A 24,598-nucleotide genomic window follows, 5' to 3' on the forward strand; every position below is an offset into this window, starting at 1 on the left:
GTGGCTCATCCTCACCCTGCAAAAGGAAGAGAGAGAAGCTCAGCAGAACGAGATTAGGAACCAGCGGTGTTTGTTGTCTGGATTCCTGTCTTCAGCCCCGAGGCCCCTTCAGTTCCACCTTTTGCTGTGAACTCTGTACAGGCCCTTGGAGGCAGATCCTGCTGGGGAAGGTGCAGCCTGCCCTGCACACTGGCTCCTGGGACAGTCATGTATCTGTAGAGCCCTTGAGGCTGCAGACGCTGCTGGGAGTTGCTGGGAGATGCTGCATGATTGTTAATGCCGCCAAGGGCCTGTATCCGAGCTGCAGCTCTGTTGCCTGTCTGAGGCACTGGGAGTGTTTTGGGCTTCAGCAATCAGGGCTCTTTCAGGTGTCTCACGTCCTCCCTCCTCTCTCCAGTCTGCTGCAGGTCCTGACACCCAAGCTACCCCAGAGCCCATAAGCAGGATGCCAGGGCTCTTTAACCGGACAAGCAGCTCCCCCCTCCCACTCACAGCCTCCGAGGTCACCTCTTGCGTCAGTGGCTATGCCTTTGGGATGACCGCCTCCCTGACCTACGGCAACCCAGAGGCCCATCCTTTTGAAGGTGAGGTTCCGTTCCCTGGTGTGCAGGCAGCATGGATGGTGCTCAGGAGTCAGTATGGGAGACTGGTCACTGCTGGTGTTAATATCAGCCTGAGTCCGGCTCGGCAGCCTCCCCATTACGGACAGGGTACAATACTTGCTACTGGTGCAATCGTAAAGCCAGATTCTCTCCTGAACTGAGAACCGCTTGTCATAATGGAGGGTATTGGGGAGTCAGTTACAGGCACCTGATTCTCAAGACATAGCAGCTCCAGCCCCGGCCCCAGCCCTCACATAGGTTAGAGCAGCCTAAAGGCTCTTCTAACTTACAACTGCTGGCTACTGTCCCTAAGGGACCATATGCCTGCTGAGAATTTGTGAAGAAGAGCTGCATTCCAGCATGCCCCTTCTCCAGCCCACATCCCTGTCCTCCCCTGGCGTGTGCCAAAGTGGGTGAGGCATGCTTGGAGTAGGAGCCAGCTGAGCTCGCCTCTGCTATCAGAAAACAGCTCAGCAGAGGACCTGTGGCCAAATTCTGGCCTCTTTGAACAGCAAAGTTGCTGGAGCTGGGAGAGGATTGGGTCCCTAGTGTTTTTTCTTACAGTTCCAGGCTTCTTGCCTCTCGCAGTGTTTGCTCCTGCCGCTGGTGGTGCCAGAGGAAGGAATCTTTAACAGAGAGTGTCTCCTCCTGGCCACCACACCAGAGCACAGGACTGTTGGTGGGGAGTGGTTGGAAACTGCACCCCTAGGGTGGCTATTCTAAGAGCCTTCCCTTTGGCAGGTCTCTTTGTCTACCCACTGGATGAATACACCACCGTGGTTGGGTTCGAAGCTGTTGTTTCCAGGAGGGCTGTGACCGTGCAGATCAAAGCCAAAGCCAAAATAGATGACTGTTACTTGGACTGCGGGAGCCTCCCCAGTGGAAGAGCGCAGGATAGCAGCGGTAAGGAGACCCTTGTGATTTGGAAGGTCCAGGGAAGGAGTGGGCAGGGGAAGAGGAATCGCAGAGGGTCTGTCAGTTATGCAGGCTCGTGATGTGCTGTCAGGAGCACGCGTATTGAACAGAAGTGGCGTGGTCACTCTGGGGACAGGAAAAGCCATTGCATGCACTTACCACTGGCACCAAAGGGTCTGAAAATCAGAGGTGGCTCCAGTTGTTTTTAAAGGCTCCATTAGTTCTGGAAGCTCCAGCATATGAGTCTAGAAAGACTCATTAACTTCAGGGGACTTTGGATCAGGCCCTTTTTGAGTCGCAACAAAGAGACAAGCAATTCTTCCCTGATCCCAGCCCAGAGCAGGATGGCTGCAGAAGCCCTTCTAATGCACTTGATGCTCCTGGGATGTTGTTGTGGGTTGTCACTCTGGGGACAGGAAAAGCCATTGCATGCACTTACCACTGGCAGCAGGGGCTGGTGCAGGAGGGGGAGACCTGGACAGTGACGTGGCCTCAGAGAGGAGCATCCTCTCTGGTGTCTACCCAGAGCGTCTCTCCCCCGTGACCTCTCCATGCAGGAAGGATCATGCTGGATGAGGATTTGGAGCGAATCGCTTTTGTGGCTAACCTGGGCGTGATCCCTCCGCTGAAAAGCGTGTCCGTCTTCATCAGCACCTCCTCGGAGCTGCAGACTCTTCCGAGCGGTGCCGTGAGGGTCCTTCTCCCAGCCGTGTGCGTCCCCAAGGTGCCCCAGTGCGGCGTGGAAAGCACCAGCCTCTCTGGACATCAGCTCCGAGCGTAAGGGGGAGCCAGAGTCTCCAAGTGGGTTTGATTTTGAGGAGTGGCCCAGATGCTGTGGTGCTGAGTGAATTTATGGTGACCAGACAGCAAGTGTGAAAAATCGGGACTGGGGAGGGGGGTATAGAAGCCTGTATAAGAAAAAGACCCCAAAATTGGGACTGTCCCTAGAAAATCAGGACTTCTGGTCACGCTCAGAGGGATGCAGAAATGCCCCCATTCCTCTAGCAGCCTTCTCTGGCGTAGCCCCGGCCCCTCCTATCTATACCTCCAGGGGGCTGAATGGCTGTGGGGTTGAGCTTGAATTCCTCCTAGATTGTTAGGAGCTGAAGGCCACGTGCCGTTGGAACATTTCTGTGAAAGCCCATTTCCCCGAGCTCAGTGGCCCCCACCGTATCTTATCAGCAGCCTCCCTTGCAACAGACTGGTTGATTGGCAACATCCGCAGCTCCCCACTTCTGTACTCAGCTCCCCTCTTGTGCCCCAGCTGCCCCTCTTTAGCCATCTCCCCGTCCATCTCTCCTTTCCCAGCTCCCATCTTCATCTTCTGATCTGCCTTGCTCTCTTGCTTTGTGCCTTGTCGGTGCCCCTGCTCACCCAACAGGCTGCTGGGGATGAGTCCAAGGAGCTGAGATGCACATGCTCCTGGGGCTAAGCTGGAGAGACAAGAAGTTCGGGCTGGCGGGTTGCTGTCTAGGCCCACATCCCTGCAGAAATAAGCTGCTGGCTGCATTAGGAGCTGCTGTAGGAGGCAGGGAAGCTGCCAGTTGCTTTACCCCCAACCGTGGGGATATGTTTGCAGTGCAGGGCATGGGGCAGGCCCTGAGTTTGCAGCTTTGACTTGATGCCATCTCCTCAGCAGAGATGGACATTCCTGCGGAGGTGGGAGCCTGGATCCGGCTAACAAGTTCTGTCTGGCCCACCTGCTGGAGAGTGAGGCCACCAACCCCACTGAATACGAGTTCAGCTTCCACCTGGAGATCCGGGGGCCCTGTGTCCTCGCAGGTGAGAGCACCAGAGCTGCCCCTTGAAGGCCAGTCCACTTGACAACCCCCTCTAAACATTGACAACAGCCCCCCTAGACAGAGTCAGTTTCAGCACGATAACCCTGCCATGGCACCAGCTGTTTGTCTGCCAGCTGCAGCGCTGATGAGTGGGTGAGACCATCTCCCTCCTGGCACTGATTGCTATTTCTTCTTGGGGCTGCACTTCTGCAAATGATGCTTCAGCACCCTGCCCTGTCACATGGTACATTGGGCACCTGAGTGCAGGCAGGAGACCAGGCACATTAGCACACACAGATCCTTACTCAACTCTCTGGTTCCATTACACCGTACCCCCTCCCCCATCTCCCCACGCAAACTCTCTCTGCTTTCCCCCTCTGAGCCCCAGCTCCCCCTGAATGCCAGCTTCACTGAACAGCTTCTCCACCCACCTCATACCTGCGTCGCATCCCTCTTTCCTGCGCAGGAGTCGAAAGCCCGACACACGAGATCCGAGCTGACGCTGACCCCTCTGCCCGCTCTGCCAAGAGCATCGTGATCACGCTGGCCAACAAACACACTTTCGACAGACCGGTGGAAATATTAATCCATCCGAGCGGTAGGTGGCCTGTGTTTTCTGTCCACCGTTCACCCCTTTTCTGGGGGTCCCTCCCATTCTGTTGTCTGGGCAGCAGGTGCCATTAGCTCTGTCTTTGCATGTTGGAGGTAAATATCCCTTTCATGTGGTAAACATTGAGCCATCTATGTGAACTAAACCTCTGAACCTACTGGGATGTGCCAATTCCTGCCCCATAGTGTCCAGGTGCCAATGTAACCCACACACCTCCTGGGTGTGGTGTTCTGTCCCATCTAGTGGCACCGAGACCACTTAGCAAGAGGTATTAATGAGTTTGCTCTACAGCCTTAGATACGGGCCATATGACTTGAGGCTCATGCGCTAAGCTCCAGAGGCCCCAGGTTCGATCCTGCCCGCCGACACGTGCGGTCTGTCGGTGTTACACCAGCTCAAATGCTGCAGCCTCCCAATTCTGTCCCTCGGCGTCTCTTGCAAACAGTCTAAGGTTGTTTTCTGCTTGTCCCTCTGACCTTCCAGAGCCCCATATGCCTCATGTCTTGATGGAAGAAGGTGACATGACCCCTACAGCATATGAGCAACACCTGAAGGGGAGAAACGATTTCATTAAAGGGACCAAGAAGGACCCCAGTGCCGAGAAAAAAGTAAGAAGGAAAAGGAGTTTGCCAGTAGCAGAGGTTTTATCCAGGACTGGAGAGATTTTATCCAGGACTTGCCATGTGGGGTTAAGTATCAGAGGGTAGCTGTGTTAGTCTGGATCTGTAAAAGCAGCAAAGAATCCTGTGGCACCTTATAGACTAACAGACATTTTGGAGCATGAGCTTTCGTGGGTGAATACCCACTTCCTCAGATGCATGTAATGGAAATATCCAGGGGCAGGTATATATATGTGTGCTAGCAAGCAAGCTAGAGATAACGAGGTCAGTTCAATCAGGGAGGATGAGGCCCTGTTCTAGCAGTTGAGGTGTGAAAACCAAGAGAGGAGAAACTGGTTCTGTAATTGGCAAGCCATTCACAGTCTTTGTTCAATCCTGAGCTGATGGTGTCAAATTTGCAGATGAACTGAAGCTCAGCAGTTTCTCTTTGAAGTCTGGTCCTGAAGTTTTTTTGCTGCAGGATGGCCACCTTAAGGTCTGCTATAGTGTGGCCAGGGAGGTTGAAGTGCTCTCCTACAGGTTTTTGTATATTGCCATTCCTAATGTCTGATTTGTGTCCATTTATCCTTTTCCGTAGAGACTGTCCAGTTTGGCCGATGTACATAGCAGAGGGGCATTGCTGGCATATGATGGCGTATATTACATTGGTGGATGTGCAGGTGAATGAACCACTGATGGTGTGGCTAACCTAACCAGATCAGCCACACCATCACTGGTTCATTCACCTGCACATCCACCAATGTAATATACGCCATCATATGCCAGCAATGCCCCTCTGCTATGTACATCGGCCAAACTGGACAGTCTCTACGGAAAAGGATAAATGGACACAAATCAGACATTAGGAATGGCAATATACAAAAACCTGTAGGAGAGCACTTCAACCTCCCTGGCCACACTATAGCAGACCTTAAGGTGGCCATCCTGCAGCAAAAAAACTTCAGGACCAGACTTCAAAGAGAAACTGCTGAGCTTCAGTTCATCTGCAAATTTGACACGATCAGCTCAGGATTGAACAAAGACTGTGAATGGCTTGCCAATTACAGAACCAGTTTCTCCTCTCTTGGTTTTCACACCTCAACTGCTAGAACAGGGCCTCATCCTCCCTGATTGAACTGACCTCGTTATCTCTAGCTTGCTTGCTAGCACACATATATATACCTGCCCCTGGATATTTCCATTACATGCATCTGAGGAAGTGGGTATTCACCCACGAAAGCTCATGCTCCAAAACGTCTGTTAGTCTATAAGGTGCCACAGGATTCTTTGCTGCTTTTACATGTGGGGTTAGAAGAGGCAGCAGCAGCATGGGGATCCTCTGGGAATGGACCACAGGGCTCTGGTTACATGTTCATCCCAACACAGATCACATGGGACCAGTAATCCCTGCAGTCCAGTAACCTGCCTGCGAGGGTGCAGAGTTAGCCCAGGAGGGCTGAGTGCCTGGGTTAGCCTAGCCCGGGTGCGAGCATCCCCACAGTAAAGCCTTGCCCAAGGATTGTGTCCTCACTGTTTCTGCACTCACCATGAGTGTCTGGGGTCAGAGCCCGTGGAGCCTTGTGCTGAGATGCTCTAGGATCTCTTCCCAGACAGTTGTGTCAATTGCAGGAAACTACCCTTCATGGGGAGAACTGTGGGAAGGCACCGGAGGACTCTCAGTACTCAAGTAATTTAGCTTGTGTCAATGCAAAGTGTGTGGCTTCCAGCCAGAGTTAAAGCAGAGCCCAGGCTCCAGCCCTCTCCCCCTCAACTCCCCCAAGCGAGATCAGCTAGTCAGGGTCTAAAGCACCTCCTAACCTGGGTGGAAGGTTTTTGTGTGTGGACTGTAGAGAGCTTTGGCCCGGGATAAAACCCATGTAAGTGCTTGGTTTAACTCTGTTGTGAAGACATGCCCTAACAGGGGCTTAAGGCTGATGAAGGCAGAAAAATTCGGTAGCACTCCTGATTAACTGAGCATGGGGTGAAACTCAGTCATAGAATTAGTGTTTATAACCATTAGTATAGTATTCTAGTATATTATAAATATTTAGTGTTATATTATTATAGCACTAATTCCATTACATATAATCATAACAATTCAGTTATAATGACAAACACCTTAGATTGCTAAATAATAGTCACTGTATCTGCATAGGTGGTCGGCTCCAGTGCGGAATGGGTAGCAGCATGCACAAATGGCGACCTGTGGTCATGTCCTTTTAATGCAATTACTTGATTTGCATACACAGTCGTGGCACATTGACATGCAATGTAGCTGTGCAGGGGGTGTCAATTGGAATTGGGGGTACTGAGTGCTTCTGAAAATCAGGTCCCAGGTGCCTCAAGTCAAAGACCTAATTTGGAGGCATCCAAAATCAGTGGCCACTTTTAAAAATTGTAGTCCAAGGTCACACAGGGCGACACTATCAGTACTGGTGATGTAACTTATCCTAGTGCCCAGTCCCACATGTCCTCGGCCTCCTCAGGCTGTCACGACGACAATTTTCTGGGTTGTTGTTGTGACTGTTCATTACATGTAAGACGTGTTGACAATTTTCTTGTAGTTCTTTTCTTTCCTGTGCAATTAGATGCAATGATTAGAGCCTCGTCTGTAGTATGTTGCAGGCTTCTCCTGTAATTCCGTTCTGAGTGCGGCAGGTGGAAGGATACGAACCTCCCACGCTGCTGCTCAGACACCTGCCTGATTATTCTGTCTTGAGCCTGTCAAATTATCCAGTGGGTGTCTGACTCCAGAACCATTTTCCAATATGAATCCCACCTGCATGCCTGGGTGACTGGAGGCGTAATCACACTTGGAACACAGCAGCTAAGTATGGCTGGTGCCATAGCAAAGATATGGTTACACTGGGCTTTCCATCCCCTATAGACATGATTTAGTCTCTAATGGAGGAGCCATTGAGTTGAGTGTTCTGGTAGGTTACAGGCTAGAATTGCTGCTCCTGAGAGCATGACATTGAGCACCTCTTTGCTTAAATGAATGAACATGAACTTCAGCATTAATTTCCCTTCTTCATTTTGTTATGCAAATAGTTTGAATTGGATTATGAGACAACTGATCTGGAATCAACTGGCAGCTGATGAGATCTGATGAGTTTATTGTAATTGGATAAGGATGAAGGGAGAGGGGGGAAGATATGGGACGGATGAAACATCTTCCCCAGAGCAGCTCTGACTGAGGGTGTGTCTATACTGCAACGTAAACCTGGCTCTGACTCAGGCTCAAGTCCTAATCCCCCTTCTGTCTACACACACATTTCTCGGACTTGGGCTCAGACTCAGAGTCCTATGACCCCCTCAAGGGTGGAAGCCCATCAAGGTGGGATCCAGGTTTCAAGCCCTATTGTTTTGCAGTGTAGATACAGTCCCCCTTCCAGGCTCGGGTCCCTGGAGTCCACCAAAAGTATCCCACAATTCAGTGGGCCGACTTCCTTTCTCTTCTCTCTTCCACGAATTGCCAGTCAACTCCAGAGAAATGGAAGCACCCCAGCCTTGCTCTAGTACAGCAGCTCGGCATTTAACCCTTCCATTTTATTCTGACCTCTGAGCTGCAAACACACCCTAGGAGAACCTTCGGCATTTGCAATGGATCCCAACCAGAAGTCTTTCACAAAGCGCACTGCCCCATGGGCACAGGAACACCGCCAGATTTCGGTTAGTCTCTGGAGTGAGGCCAGCAAAACAACTGATTTTAGTCAAAGTACCGGGAATGACCATTCATATCCCCAAAGAGTGAAGAAGCTGGTGAGGCTGGAAATTTACCGGACCAGTGACCAGTGCAGGGAATGGAGTAAGTGGCTCAGGATGAAGTACCTGAAAACCAGGGACCACAACTGCACCTCTGGCAGCTCGCTGACACTATGCCCATTTTGTGATGAGTTTGATCAAGTGCTGGGGACTGCGTCGAGCACCAAAGCCACTGGTGGGGCATGATCACCTGGTCAGGACGGTGCCCTGCAAGCCCCAGAAGCCAGCACAGAAATCGATGGGAGCCAGCAGGAGGTGCCGAATGAGGCAAATGAAGTGACTCTGCTGATGAAATGGATCCCAGAGGAAGCTTTGCCACAGGAGCAGCTGCAGTATATCCTGGGGCTATCCTCAGTGGAGCTTTTTCATGCCCCCCCAGCGGAACAGCCCACCAAGGAACCGGCTGCACAAATGGGAAAGAGCAAGAAACTGCCCGTGAGCCTGGTAAGTTTCTGGCTCTATTTTTGTGTTTACTAATTTAGGAATAGGAGGGATTTCCCTTCTGTGAACCAATGCCAAAGACAGTATACGCCCCAGGTAGCAACGTGCATCCACGAATGGTGGATTGCATGCCAGCGCCCTGGCATCCTTCCCCTCCTGCCCCCACTGCTACATGGAATTCAAACTGGAGACCGGGAAATACAAACAGTAAAATAAGTACGTAGAAGTGATGTTTTCCTGGGACGGTGCACATTTTTGTTAGTTCATTCTGGTTTGTTAAAATAAGAGCCTTATATTATCTTCCCTGTATATTCGCCACTCGGCCCTAACCCACGAGGTGACGAGCCACCCGAAGAGATGGAACTGTACAGGTGGCGAGGGGGAAAGACAGAGGTTCCAATGTAGTCCAGTTCCGTTAAATGTAGTCCATGCAGTCCCTGGGTGACAAAACCATTAGTCCCAAATCTGCCTGAGGGGTGGAATTCAGCCAAGCGAAAGGGGGATGGCACAAGAGGTCTGTGTGCTTGCATGCAGGCCTAACAGGCTGCATTGGAAGTTGTGGGGAGGCACTAAGACATTCGGATACAAACGCAGCATCCTGTTGATTCCCTCATCATGAATTCTGACCCAGTCCTGGGTGCTGACAGCTGCAAACTTTTCCCAGAGCAGGAACTCCAGAGAAGCAGTCCCATTTTAGGGTCGTCATTGTAGCTCACCAGCCCACTCCACTCATAGCTGTGCAGTTCAGTCACCATACGTGGGAATAAGTCAGTGGAATCCATGCTCAGTGTCCCACCAGCAGCTTCGACGAACACCTCTCTTTGCCAATCGGGCACCACAAGGACTGGTCCGTCCTCCAAAATGTGCAATGTCTGAAATGATAGAGAAGCACTGTCAGCAACCTCCCCCTAAATTCCATTTTTTGTTTTAAATTGTGGTTTTGAATTTCCCATTCTCTCAGCACTGCTTTCACTGCAATGAATCTGGCTGGGTGCTGGAAGCTTTCGTGGTCTGAGCAGCTCTCTGCCAAGGTAATAACATTCAGCCTCAGAAAGTAACATTTTCTGTTCTGGAAATTCCAACTGATTTTTTTTTCTCGGCTCCTGCACTGAGCTATTCAGGACAATAACGGTGTGTGTCTTGTCCTATCCTAGGCCCCTCGACCTCGTCAGGTGGCAATATCTCTGCAGCTCACCCACATGCAGAAGCCTGGCTCACTGGACCTTCACGGCATGTTCCAAGTGGAAGCTTTTCTGGGATTAATTTATGGTTGGAGTTCTGGACAGGGCCAACAAGCAGGTCAAGTACCAAAGGCGAAGGGACTTGGGCAAGAGGAAAAACATGCAAAGAGAAGCAAGCGGAAAGGCTTGAGGACAGGGGGACGACACAAGAGCAGGCACTTGCTTCGCAGTTCCTGGAACAGGAATGGCAGTTAAAGGAGGAAGGGAGAGGGCTACAGAGAGAATTCTTCGAGCAGCTGCTGTCTCTCATGGCTTCCAGGTTGCCAGCTGCTGCTGCACCTGCCCCATGGGCTGCATCCCCTCCGTGGTACTCTGTCCTGCACTCCGGGAGCAGCTTGGACAACTCCATGGCTGGGTGGTCCATGCAGTAGGGCCCTATGAGTGGCTGAGCAGGGCAAATGTGCCCTATGCAGTCCTCACTGGTGAACCCCTCCCCTATGGATGCTTTCACCCGCCCCCGCTCCTTGGCAAACAGGGAAAGGAGAACAGGAGTCTCAGGGGAGATGCAGTAGCAGGTGGGGTTGTCTCGTACCTAGTTTCATTGTTTGCATGTGTTTATGCTCTTTATTCTTGGTAACTTTTAAAGGTTTGAGTGTTGCTGGTGTTTTGGGGTGTTAAGGGCAACTGGCCTGCCCTGCAACAGTTTCATATTGCACTTGTCCAAAAAATGTGTCAAAATAAAAGTTTTGATTTCATAAAGAAATCTTATTGCCATCACTGCAACACAGCAGGTAATGTGTATTTCACATAATAAAGGCAAATGTGATAAGGGACAACTGGGAAGTGGCATGCAAAACCCACGTCTCAATCCTTACATTGGTTATTTACATCAATCCAGACTGTCCCCCCCATCGCCTTTCATAGTGGTCACGTCATTAACGAATATAATGCATGACAATCAACCTCCCTGTGACAGGTGACACTCACCTCCTGAGTGCCTCCTAGTGGCTGGGAGCGGTACTGCAATCCTTTCCCTCACTCCTGGCACCCCTTGTAGGTGGCTGAACTCGCTAGGCGGGTCTTCGGTGACTCAGTCCCCTTCCAGGGTATCAATGAGTCAACAAACTGCCTCCCCTCAGCAGGGTATCCAGCCCCATCTCTAGGTCCTTTAAATCCAGCCCTTCATTCTGGTTTCCAAAGGCTTGTCCCACCCACTACTCTGGGTCCCAACCCTGGGACCCTATAAACAGCAGCCACGTACGGGTCCCTTCAGTTAGTTGCTGCTGCATTCCCTGGGCCTCTTCCCACCTGCTCCCTTGACCTCCACCTGCTACCTTTGGATTAGAGTTCTTAGGCCTCTTTCTCCCAGGTCCAATAATAGCCTGTTCAGTGCCTGTGGCCAGAGGGGAACCCCCTTCCTCCCTCTGGTCCCAGCCAAGAACTGACCCACAAAGGCCCTGCAGCTCCTTTTAGCTGAGCCGGCTGGGCTCTGATTGGCTGCTTCCATGCAGCCTTTTCAGGCAGACCTGGAGGGCCCACCTCCACTGCTCCTTCCTGGGGTGGGGTGTAGTAGGAGCTTTGGGCCGCCAGCAGGGAGTCAGGAAGGCCTGGCACACTTTTTCTCACCTCCCAGCCTACACAAGCCATCAACACTCCCCTACCCCCCACCACAAGCACATTCTGTCAGTACTGTCTCCCTCTTCCATTGGCCCATGCAAGTCCATAAGGTGGGAGCACAAAGCATCCCTGACTTCTGTTGCCCAGGTGCATCCAGCTGCAGCTGTGGCAGGTGCACTTTCTGGCTGAGTGTAATGGGCCAGCAGCCCCTTGCTGCCATAGCCCCATTCAGGGGGAAACAGCTCACCTCTGGCTTCACAAAGACTGCGACGAGCACAACAAGCCACAGGGAGGTGGACAGCACTGATGTCATTGGGATCCAAATGGTTCCGTAGACATCTCCAAGGGGATTTCAGCCTGCCAAACTCATTCAACCACCATTCTCCATCCACTGAGAGTGGAATGAAACCTTCTTTTGCCAGGGCCTCCGAGATCAGGGGCTGGTTTCAAAAGCCAATGCAAAAGGCCAGAATAGCAGTGGGGACAGCGAGGCCATTTATGACAGTGTCACACAGCGGGAATAATAGCTCAGTGTGTCCATGAATGTAGACTCCCAATTGGCAAAAAAACCTCCAAACCCCTGACATCATGAACTTTTCCAGTGCAGCCAACCCGTACGTTCATAAATCGCCCTTTGTCATTCACGAGGGCCTCCACAACAGTGGAGTAGCACCTTTTGCAGGTTTGGGACTTGTGCTCCTGGAGGAGGGCAAAATATGGGCACACGGGTCCCATCAATGGCCCTGGCGCAGTCTGGAAACAAGCCAGCAATTATTTCAGGCGTATCTTTTATGCCCGCCATCTTAGGGTCAACCACACCCCTAACTCCCTCAGAAATCTCTGCCACCATTTTACCCACCGTTGACTTTTCAATCTCAAACTGGTTGGCAATGGACCTGTAGCAGTGTGGGATAGCCAACGTCCGGAAGGTGATAGCAACCCACTTCTGGACCGGCCAGGCCACCCTCATGTGAGTGTCTTTGAGCTGGAGGGTTGGATCTGTTCACAGAGCTGCAGAAATACAGCTTTCTTCATGCAACACTTCTGGACCCATGGCTGGTCATTGCAGGTCTGCTGGATGATGTGATCCCTCCAGCCTGTGCTTATGGCCCTGCTCCAGAAGCGCCGGTCGACCCAGGGGACATGAACGGCTGTACCAAGAGAGCAGCATCAGCCAGTTCAAGTCTGCCATGTCTGCATCCTCCCCCTCCTGCTCCATCATTGGATCTGTCCAGTGCCTTCCGTGGGTCAGAAAACGCTGCCGAAATGCCCACCAGCGTCTCATGGAAGCTCTGCCTACATCCTGAAATGGGCTTCAAGCCAAAGCAAGAGAAGTGCTTGAAATGGCACTTCCTTAATGTCGCTGGCTCTGGCTGCTGGAAGGACGCAGACCAGAAGGCCGGCTCGGCCTGATGTGTTGGCGGGTTGCTCAAACTTCCTGTAACAGGCAGCAAGCTTTCCCACACTGCGCCACCCACGATGGGTGAGAGTGGCCATATTTCGAGAGGGTACTAGGGAGTCTGGGATGCAATTGGTTGGACTCGGGTCTGCCTACTGCAGTGTAGACCCCCGGAGCCCCGAGTTCAGGCCCAGGTTAAAATATTCTTTACCTAGGGTTGGCAATCAGTATAGATGCTCAAGCCCTGTCTCGAGTGCCATTAACCCTGGCCTTGCATTGCGGTGTAGATCTGCCCTCGGTGTCCTGTTTACCAAGGCTTGCCTTGCAAAACTCCCTCTGAAGTCATTGGGAGGGTTGTAGGGCTGCCAGGATTGGGCCCTGCTCAGCTGAGGATCCTTTAACCTTGTGAAGTTCTGAGTGCCTCTTAGCATCCTCACCTGCAGAACACCCTAGTACAGCAGGCACTGGCTTTAGATTCAGGGGACCCTGGTTCAGCCCGCAGCTCAGCCCTGGGCTTGGATGTGACCATGGGCAAGTCACTTACCATGCATGATTTCCCATATGCAGAATGGGGGTGATGCTCGCCTGTGGCACAGAGGTGCTGTGAAGAAAAGTGTGACAGGGTCTGCTTTTGCGGTGGCCCAGCGGGGCACTACTCACCCTGTCCTGGAGTCTGGGATGGTTGGTTGTGGGTACAGTGCAGTGGTGCTTTAGCTCTCTGTGTATTATCTTTCAGGGTATTAAAGTCCAAAGACAAAGGAATCTGTCATGGATGGCACAGACACAACAAATGCTGCATCTTGGCAGGGGGTTAGACTAGATGACCCTTACGGTTCCGTTTAAGCCGATGCTTCTATGCACAGGATGAACTTAAAAACATCTTCAGCAGGACGAACCCTTCTGCCCAGGGCTTGTCTTCATGCAGCCTGTCCTTCTGTTCAATTTTCCTAGGACGGATCATCCCATGCACAGGGGACTCATCCAGGCAGCAAGCTGTCTCCATCTCTCGGCTGACACCAGGCATCCCTTGTGAGGTGCTCAAATCCAAAGGTGTTATTCCAGTCTGTATATGACTGAATAGCAATTACTGTGCTGGAAGACGCCAATGGCCCCTTTAATCTGCTTTCTGACAGAGGCCAAAGCTGCATGCTTCTGAAGAAGGTGTGAAACAATGTGACATTAGAATGGGGGCTGGGAGTGAAATGACTTCCCAATCCCTGCCAGAGCAATTTAGATGCTGAAGCATGAGAGTCACTAGCCCTTGTAATTTTAGCCAGGCTAATGTAACTACAGGGTTCTGTACTTTTTCCTGTAAATGTGATATGCATTTCCACAGGCGGCAGGGGGAGAGAAAGTCTGCCTGTGTCACTAACAAATGAAGCCTCTGTGTGCAAATCAACCCAAAGTGGGGCTTAGCTGGGGAGAGATCAGCAGAACGTGCAGACCAGTACAGAAAAAGAAGGGTTAGTAATGACGTTATAGAGGGCTCTGGGGCTGGAAGCATCACTGGCTATATAAAATAAGACCAATCATTCAGGCAGAAGGTTTGTGAACTTCCCATGAAATCAGAGAGAATCAGCAGCCTTGGTTTTTTCTTTCTTACTTTTTTTTTTCCAGAAAAACTGTTTGCTTAAGAGTGTGTTTCAATACCACAGAGCTGGGACAAGGGGACAGACTCACAGCTGGTATAAATCAGCGTCGCTCCATAAGTTAGTGGAGCTCCACTGATTCACATCAGCTGAGGCGCTGTCGGCTTTTTGTTCTGTTGTTGTACAGCACCTAATGCAATGGGGTACAAGTCCATGACTGGGGTTCCTGGGCATTATGATAATATAAATAAATAATCATAATACACAGAACAAAGAGGAGTCTAAAAGCATCATGGGGCCTCTTTTTTTTTAAAAAAAGTTCAATGTTATTGATTTTTTAAAATGAAGATTGATACGTATAGTAAAATGAAAAAAAAGCAAAAAGCCAATAGGTCTGAGGTATAATGTGTAGTAAAGAAACTATGTAGCATGCAGTTTTCTATTGCAATTATACCTGGAGTGGTAGGCCAGGTATTTTAATGTATGTGATAAAATATGATTAAAAAAAAACAGATAGAAAAAAAACAGAATCAGCAGAAAATAAAAGAGCCAGCCATTGTGCCCCGTTTAGATATGGAACGATGCTTGAGGTTGCTGTGTGTTCTGTCCCTAGCTCTGCCATTTAATTACTGTATGACCTTGAGCAAATCACTTAAGGGCTCTGTGCCTCAGTTTCCCCACATGTAAAATGCACATGCTAATAATACTTACCGACTTCATCCAGAGAGGCTTACTGAATAGTGTTCGGAGCTCCTCTGCCATAAGTGCTTATCCCAAGATGTAGATTGGTTGTGTTCCCAGTGTGCATTCATGCAGGCAGTCAATACACAGGTAGTCTCTGATTGGGGGTCTCATGCAGCATTTGCCCTCCAGGGTGCATCTTCCCTGATGGAAATCAGACATGCCATTGAGCACTGGAGCTGCTCCATGGGGGGCAGGAATGGGGGGAGCTGTAGCAGAGACAGAGCTTTTAACACTGTGCCATCTAACATGGCTTTGATTCATGCCTAGAGCTGGGGGGAAGGGAGAATACATGGAGGGGTTTTACAGATAAACAGCAATACTGGTGCCCCTCCTCTCCAGTTCATTTCTTGCTTGTTGCAGACGGAAATCATCAGGAAACGTCTCAACAAGGACATCCCTCACCACCCCGTGATCATGCTGAACTTCTGCCCTGACCTGAGAAGCAGCCAGCCAGACCTCAGGAAAACCCAGGGAGAGTTTATATTTCTGATCGACCGCAGTGGGAGCATGAGCGGCACAAACATCAGCCGCGTCAAGGTACCACAGGGGGTAAAACGCGACCCCTAAGGGTCTGCAGTTGAGGGGAATTGGCTGAGCATTAAACTCTGGTTAAATATTAGCTAGCAAAAGGGTTTCTTTAAGTGCCGATGAATCATCTCTGCCCATCTCTTTTGGCTCCCTGGGTGTCCTTTCTGTGGCTGGAACAAATCCAAAGCAGTTTTGTTTTCAGCACCTCACTGGTTTGCATATAATGTGTTCTTCAGCCATTCTATCTGTCTGGTCAAACTTCACAGAGGGTTGGGACAGGTCAATACTTCGATGGAAGACCCGCAAAGAAACTCAAAACACTGCAGGAAGGGGTTGGTGCTAGTCACTCTGTAGGTGGCATTCTGCCACAGACCTGCTCTGTGACCCTGGGCAAGTCATTTCACCAGTCAGTGCCTCTGTTTTCCTACCTGTAAAAGCAAAATAATAATATGTACCTACCTCTGTGGAATGTGTGAAGGACTTTGAGCTCTTTGCCTAGAAGGTGCCATTATAAATAATAATCAATAATGTATCTGTTTACATTCCCTTTGCAGCTGTAACTGGTAAATGAGTTATTTGTGGCCTGTGCTAAACTATCTTGTAGTTTTGCCATGCAGTGTTAAAGAGCTGCTGCACTGCACCATGACTGTATCAGCGGAGGGTGACATTGAGCTGTCGAGGTAGCTAGGTACAAGTGCATATGCCAGAGGATGTGCTGCATGCGCTGTAATCCAGAGGTACATATGAATAGGGCCCTACCAAATTCATGGTCCATTTTAGTCCATTTCACAGTCATAGGATTTTAAAAATCATACATTTCATGATTTCAGCTATTTAAACCTGAAATGTCACAGTGTTGAAATTGTAGGAATCTTGACCCAAAAAGGAGTTGTGGGGGTGGGGTTGCAGGGTTATTGTATGGGGGTTTGCAGTACTGCTACCTGTACTTCTGCGCTGCTGTTGGCAGCAGTGGCACTGCTTTCAGAGCTGGGCAGCTGGAGAGCAGTGGCTGCTGGCTGGGAGCCCAGATCTTGGGGCCCAGCCAGCAGCTGCTGCTCTCTGGCTGCCCAGCTCTGAAGGCAGTGGGGAAGTAAGGATGGCAATACTGCAACCCCCCCTAAAATAACCTTGTGACTCCCTTTTGGGTCAGGACCCTCAGTTTGTGAAACACTGGTCTCCCCCATGAAACCTGTATAGTATAGGGTAAAAGCACACAAAAGACCAGATTTCACAGGGGGAGACCAGATTTCACGGTCTGTGACGTGTTTTTCATGGCCGGGAATTTGGTAGGACCCTATCTATGAGTTATAACACTATATAAACATGTCATATTATTTTGAGGACATTATGGAAACTGGCTTTGGCCAAGGCCCGTAGAAGTCAATGGGAGCCTTTCTATTGTTTTCAATACATTTTGGATCAGTCCTGCAAACTTTACTCACATGAGGAGACTCCATGAGTTCAGTGGGGCTATTTATATGAATACAGCTCACAGGATTGGGCCCTATGTGAACCAAGATGACTGTTTAGTTCTTGGAGGTCCCATTAAGTGCTTTGAGGAATGGGGGGGTTTAGAGATGACCCCCTCAGGAGTGAAATATTAGAAGATGGGCAGTAAGACAGGGGGCTTGGGTATGGCTGGCAAATATTCTTCCTTTGGGATGGATTCAATGCCAGCTTCCCCCAGAGACTTCAGAGATGTCTACTCTGTGGGAATGGCAGTTTGGGTAGACAAACGCGTGCTAGATGTACTCTAGTCAGCTGCTAACAACAGAAGTGAGGATGCCACACTGCAGGCTTCATCACCAGCTGTACAAGCAAGTACAGACCTGCCATTCACCCACCCTGGCTGCAATGCAGACATCCCCTGAAAAGGGTGTAGATCAGGACAGAGCCTGGCTGTGCACCACTGTCTGGTATAACTGTACAGGCCAGAACTGAGCCAGATTTCCCTCCTAGAAACTCCTACAGCCATCGACGGGGAAATCACTCTGGTCACTATTTAATTATTCTTGTCTATGCCTATTGCAGTCAGAGGCCAGGTCTGTGTTTGCCAGCTGGCCCTGCTAGGTCTCAGTGAGCAGCTGCAGTTTTGAGAGGGGCAGCCCTGGAAAGATTTCTTTCTGGACTCTCTGGGGTCAGTTCACCCCTGCATGTTACATTTTCCTGAGCCAGCAGGGGCTGCTACATCCCCTAGCCCTGCGGAGGGCAGGTGGGGTTTGCAAAGCCACCCTTCCTCTGGAATTTCTGCCAGGAAAGGGCAGCTCCAAGTTGCAGGTGGATGCCGTGCTGGCAGAGAATACCTGGGAGAGCCATTGAATTAGCTCAGTGCCAGGTGTGCTGCCACACCCTCTCTTCCCACCGTGCCACCTGTGTCTGGAGTGAGCTAGGTGGATGGAGAACCCCCTACCGCTGCAGGAGCTCAGTCCTGGGCCCTGGTGCGTCCCCTTTCCGGGCATAGTCACCTGAGGCCTGCCAGCGGGAGCCCTGTTCAAAGTCTTACCATTGCCAGGCTGGCTCTTGTTTCCATGGGGACAGGATTAGGAAGGCCCCCCACCCGCAGAGAATGAGAGGTCTGCCTGCTGTGCGCTGGCTGTTGGCAGAGTTCTGGAAGGGTTCATTTGTACAGGCCGCCTGCAGAGAGCCCGGAGCCTGCCTGGGGGCCGCGAAAGCCTCGTACCCTCAATCTTATGTACGCACATGTGTTCGTGTGCGTGCGTGGGTGCATACATGTGTGTTTGTGGTGCACACATGAATTTAAAAGAAATAGATTTAAGCATCACCCCATTCAAAATTCCCTTTGTCATTCTTTGAAAAGCAAGCAGTCCCGTTCTGCCAGGCACTAGCACTTCTCTCACCCAGGGCTGGCTCCAGGCATCAGCTCAGCAAGCAGGTGCTTGGGGTGGCCAAGGGGAAGAGGCGATACATCGGGCTCTTCGTCAGCGGGCCCCTTAGTCCCTCTCAGAGAGAAGGACCTGTCGCCAAATTGCCGCCAAAGAAGAAAGCGGCACAGTGGAGCTGCCACCGATCGCAATCATGGCATTTTTTTTTTCATCGCTTGGGGCGGCAAAAACCCTAGAGCCGGCCCTGCTCTCATCTTTGCAAGTGTGAGACCCACGGGCCACTTAGGAAACAAAGCTGACTGCAGAACTGACTCTTCCCTGCCATGGTATCGCCAAAGGGCTACACTGAGATGTCAGAGCAGCTGGAGATGAAAGATTACTTCACTGATGTGCAAGGAAACACTGCTCCTCCGCCCCCACATTTTACAACCTGATAGTTATTAGGAGCTTCTGTTCTACTCTGTGTGCATTCCTTCCCACTCAGAGGAGCGGTATCTAGTGGTCAGAAAATCTAGATTCTAGTCCCAGCTCAGCTACTGATTCACTATGTGGACTTGGGCAAGTCACTTATATCCCAGGCCTCAGTTTATCCACCTGCCAAGGGGGATAATATCTTCTTCCCGAGGGTGTTTTAGGCAAGGTTAGTTGTTATAATTTACTTAATATTTTTGAGAGCAGCACCTAGAATTTCCAACTGAATTCAGGGCCCTGTTGTGCCAGGTGCTGTACATACACAACTTGCTTACAATCGAAATAGACGGGACCGGCAAAGGGTGTGAGAAAGGAAGGGCTATTACCCCCATTTTACAGTTGGGGAACTGAAACACAGAGAGATTCAGTGACTCACCTAAGGACACACCCATATCTCCTGAGGCCTAGTCCTGGTCCTTAGCCATGAGAACCACTGCCCTATATAACTGTGAAAGATTATTGTTATTTAGTAACTAAACGCATCTGTGCCCATCTTTGTGTAGCAGGGTGCAATCTAGGGAGGAGACGTACAATATCAGGGATTGGTGTTGTGTAATGTTATTTAACGTATCACCTTGAACTATGGGTTCATTAATTCTTACAAGCTAAGCAGGTCAAGCCTGGTCATTATTTGCATGGGAGACCTCAAAAATAATTTCAGGCTGATGCAGGAAGCTGTGTAAATTACACTCCTATACAAACCCAGTGACTGTCACTTTCCACCTATTTTCTGACATACAGTCCACCCTGTGTATCCCTACCCTAGCAGTTACATCAGTGCTGAATGTAAGCCATTATTTTTGATGGCTGGGATTTTTAAAGGAACCCAAGGGAATTAGGCACCCTGGATTTATGTACCTAACTCCCTTAAACTCCTTTGAAAATCCTTGCCTACAATAGCTGCTTTCTAGGGGTGAAATTCACCCTGGTAGCACAGAGGGAACTGTCTCTGGTACTGAAATGGAACTGCTCAGGAAGGCTTTGGGTTCTGCCTGGCAGTTTAACTAGCATGGTATGAAATGCCCTTGAAGATTTCCAGTCATGTGGCCATCTTGAATGGAGGAAGGATGCTTGCCAGCCCACCCTTTCCCTTCCACTTCTAAAGAAAAGGAGAATCCACCTTTCAAGGCAACATATCTTGAGGAAAAAACAACAACAAAAACCCCCCCACTCTTCTGTTTTCTCCTGGGTTCTGTCATTTGTAAATGAATGCAGTTGCTGCTTTAATATGTATTTTGGATGGATTGAACTTGATTGAATAACATTTGCATAGTCATCAGCTTGGACTATAAATTGCATGGGATGAACTTGGATGTGTTAGAAGGAGGAAATGGAGCTGCACGGTATGAAAACAGTGCCATGTGACAACAGAGCTATCCGTAGATTAAAATGAATCTAAAATTAATAGATAGGGAGTAATTTGGTGCTTGTGCTGTGTGTGTGTGTGTGTGTGTGTGTGTGTGTGTGTGTGTGTGTGTGTGTGTGTGTGTGTGTAATTGGGGGTGGAGGGGGAGAGAATTCAGTTTGGGAAAGAAGGGAAGCCCATTCTAAAATGTTAAGGGGGAAAGCTCAATGCTTTTAATTTCCTGCCGCTGATTTCGTTCTGGTGATTCTGCTCTAATGCCACTCACCATTTCAAAAACACTATATATAGGGCGGTAAGTGTGACTGTGTCAAGCATATATTTTGGCAAACATGGAATAAGAAGCAGATATTGACTTCTCTTGAAGTGAACATCTAGGTTTATGGATCTGTGATCAATAGTTATGTCAAGGAGTGATACATCTTCCTGCTCGCTGAAAGGTGAAGTCCATATTTGTAACATACACTTGAATTGCTTCATTAGAAATAACTGGAAATCTGTTTTTGAAAACTACTTCTAAAAATATCAACTTCAAGATCCTGGGGGAAAAAAAATCACCTCTGCTGAACCTTTCAGGAAGAAGAAATTTGAATATGTTCTCTCACTAACTCAGAGGTGAATAATAGTTTTCCCTAACTCATCTGCAGCCAGTCAAAATGCATCCATGTTCATAGATTAACATTGCTCTATATCTCTGTATTGTTTACCTCTCAGAGAGTCTCCAGTCATGAGCCAGTGTGTGTGTGTGTGTGCGTGCATGCACGTGTATATGTGTGTGTGTGTGTGTAACAGTACAAGGCTCAGGCATAACCCCCACACTGAAGTCACTGGGAGTTCCAGACCTGGATGCCTTGCAGATGTGATACACTGTTTGTAGGAATGAATTTGGGGTGGTCATGAAGCTAGAGAGGTGCTATCAACTTGTGATCAATAAAGTTCCCCTGAGACTTTAAGGATCTGATCCAAAGCTCCATGGCATTTTTCCATGAACTTTACTAGGCTTTGAAACAAGCCCTAAGAGCTGAAGTGTTTAACTCTGGTGCTCTGGCCAAGTTACAAACGGGCAGTTACCATCTGATAATCTAAAATTCCCCTTCAGTTGGAAGTGGTATATTTTTAACTTGCTGGCCTTTTGGGTCATCTAATCCATGCCTCCGTCAATGAAAAGTGAGGAGGCTCTCCCACTTCCGTTGACCTTAGGAGCTATTCTTTCAGGACCTGGCTCTTGGGTTTCTGCTGCCCATGGCAAACTGACAAATGTATGATCTCATCCTCATGTAAACACACTACACTAAACCACTCTGGAACACCACAAATCACTGACCTGAACTTGGCCTTTAACTGTCCTCTTCTTCACAAGCAAACTCCATATCCACTGTCTCCTGTTTGTTGTCAAAACAAGCAGCACCCTTTATCCTGGAGCATTCCATTCCCACCATTCATGATATGAGATTGATTACATTTCTTTTCTCTAATAAAAAGAACCAGTTCAGAAGGGAAAGTTAAAGAGAATTTTTCAGGTGAAAAATCCTTAATTGGAAAATGAAGCATCCTTACCTGTGTTGATATTCACACCTTGCATCATTCACACTGAGAGAAAGCAGCTTTTAAAATTTTTTTAAAAAATTGATATTTTCAGTATTTATGCCGTTTTGTGTATTTTGTGCACATTGCACAAGAAAAAAATCACACCAGATAGTTTCTCACACAATACACATGGCTGCATTCACAAGGAAGATTTCTATCAAAAAATGGTTTACATTGATTTTTTTTAAGTTCATGAAAACAATTCTATTAAAGTTCTGTAAAGCCTCTTATTAAAACCCACCCCCAAATCTTACATTTTTGGGTGCATACTACCCACTTTTGTCTCGAGGAGCTTTTTTGGGGGAGAATAGCAATCAGATGCATGCAGTGTTTTCTTAATGTGTGAATCATGTAAAAGAAACTAGGTAATTGTGGTCTAGATGAAATTACTATAAAGTGGGTGTGCATCTGGGTGAAAGACCCTACTCAAAGAGTAATTATCAGTGGTTTGCTGTCCAACTGGGAGGGCGTATCTAGTGAGGTCCCGCAGGGGTCAGTCCTTGGTCTGGTACTATTCAATATTTTCCTTAAGACTTGGATAATGGAATGGAGAGTATGCATATAAAAGTTAAGAATGACAGCAATTTGGGAGGGGAGGCTAGCACTTTGAAGAATAGGATTAGATTAGAATTTAAAATAAGCTTGACCGATTAGAGAAATGAGCTGAAATCAACACAATGAAATTTAACAAAGGAAAGTGCAAAGTACTTCACTTGGGAAGGAAAACTCAAAAACATGACTACAGAATGGGGAATAACTTGCGAGGTGGTCGTACTGCTGAAAAGGATCTGGGGGTGAGAGTGGATCACAAATCAGTGTGATGCAGCTGTGAACAAGGCTGACATCATTCTGGCGTGTATTAACAGGAATGTTGTATGTAAGACACATGAACTCATTGTCCCACTCTACTCATCACTAGTAAGGCCTCAGCTGGAGTTGTGTGTCCAGTTCTGGGTGCCACACTCTAGGAAAGATATCGACAAATTAGAAGAATCCAGAGGAGAACAAAAATGATAAGCAGGTTAAAGAACCTGACCAATGAGGAAAGGTTAAAAAAATCCAAGCTTGAGAAAAGAAGACTGAGGTGGGACCTGTTAACACTCTTCAGATATGTTAAAGGCTGTTACAAAGAGGACGATGATGAATTGTTCCCCATGTCCACTGAAGATAGGACAAGAAGTTATGCACTTAATATGCAGTAAGGGAGATTTAGGTTAGTGATTAGGAAAAAGTTGCTAACTCTAAGGGTAGTTAAGCTCTGGAACAGGCTTCCAAGGGAGGGTGTGGAATCCCTATCACTGGAGGTTTTTAAGAACAAGCTAGACAAACAGCTGTCAGGGAGGGTCTAGATTTACTTGGCCCTGCCTCAGTGCCGGGGGCTGGACTTGGTGACCTTTTGAGGTCCCTTCCAGCCCTGCATTTCTATGATTCTGTGAAACAACATTGTTATTCTCTTGTGTTATTGAACTGCATGCAGCCAAATGCAGGGTAGTGGTGAAGTTAACGTGGAGAAGGAAAGCCAGGAGGGTAGTGCTGCTGGTAAAGCTCAGGCTGCCAATCAGATATCAGGCTTCCTGACATGTGTTCACTTTTATTTCCTTCACCCTCACAGGACGCCCTGCTGGTCATACTCAAGAGCCTGGCACCGGCCTGCCTCTTCAACGTCATTGGATTTGGGTCGACCTTTAAGACCCTCTTTCCTTCCAGTCAAACTTACTGTGAGGTGGGTGAAGACATTTCCGAACTCGTTGGCACTCACAGAAGAGGGCAGGGGCCTTGCAGCTCAGATGCTGCCTTTGCAGGATGGTATCAGGGAATATGCTGCAGCTAATGCCGACCATGCCCTGCCCTGGGATCGTCTGTTCCAGGGAGCTGGTTGTGTAGCTCAGTCACTGCCCTGCCCCTCTGTGGGAAGCAGCTACACACACCACTAGCCACAATCCTTTGGGCTTGGTCTGGAGTCCAAGTTCCTTCACTTGGGCTGCTATGCTCACCTTGACAGGTATTAACGGGGGTGCTACTATCCCAGATCCTTCCACACTGGGCATATGAATCCCAGCAACTTATTCTGAGAGGACAGAGACACCAGAACCTCTCTTTCTGTGGCCAAGGTAGTGACCTAGGTTTGGAGGTTCTGACTTTCCAACACATGGCTTTTAGGAACTCACCTTTCCTGGACTCTCTCTGCACTGGCCATGCTGGGCTGTTCCTGAATGAGCAATAGCATGTGGGAGGGCCAGAATGATCAGAAACCTCCTGAAACAGAAAAGAGCTGATCCTGCAGACTTCATCAACCCAGCCCCCTTCTCCAGCAGGTGCCAGGCCTTTATGCCTTTGAGCCATCGCCATGCTCACTAGAACAGAACCATATGTCCTCTTGCAGCCCAGTATACTGCAGGGTGGGGGTTTGTACACCATATAGCATCAGACATTGACAAATGGGATCTAGCCTTTCCATAAAAAGGCTACGGTATGTGCCAGTCACTCACGCCTATAATGTTACAGGCATGAGGCTATTACTTCCTGATGTCTGGGTCGATGGCACCGATCACCCTCAGCTAAG

At 49.1% G+C, this 24,598-nt stretch overlaps 1 protein-coding gene across 1 annotated transcript in view; it reads left to right on the forward strand.

Moving 5' to 3' along the window:
* VWA5B1 (von Willebrand factor A domain containing 5B1) overlaps nucleotides 1-24,598 on the forward strand; it is a 71,792-nt gene that overhangs the window by 12,798 nt on the left and 34,396 nt on the right. The window contains exons 2-9 of the mRNA XM_030537853.1: nucleotides 408-584; nucleotides 1,344-1,505; nucleotides 2,075-2,294; nucleotides 3,157-3,299; nucleotides 3,765-3,896; nucleotides 4,392-4,516; nucleotides 15,604-15,780; nucleotides 23,648-23,758. Coding sequence (XP_030393713.1) covers nucleotides 446-584; nucleotides 1,344-1,505; nucleotides 2,075-2,294; nucleotides 3,157-3,299; nucleotides 3,765-3,896; nucleotides 4,392-4,516; nucleotides 15,604-15,780; nucleotides 23,648-23,758 — 1,209 coding nt within the window. The 5' untranslated portion in view covers nucleotides 408-445. The remainder of the gene's footprint in view (nucleotides 1-407; nucleotides 585-1,343; nucleotides 1,506-2,074; nucleotides 2,295-3,156; nucleotides 3,300-3,764; nucleotides 3,897-4,391; nucleotides 4,517-15,603; nucleotides 15,781-23,647; nucleotides 23,759-24,598) is intronic.

Source organism: Gopherus evgoodei, chromosome 18 (genome assembly GCF_007399415.2).
Source record: "Gopherus evgoodei ecotype Sinaloan lineage chromosome 18, rGopEvg1_v1.p, whole genome shotgun sequence".
Taxonomy (NCBI): Eukaryota; Metazoa; Chordata; order Testudines; family Testudinidae; genus Gopherus; species Gopherus evgoodei.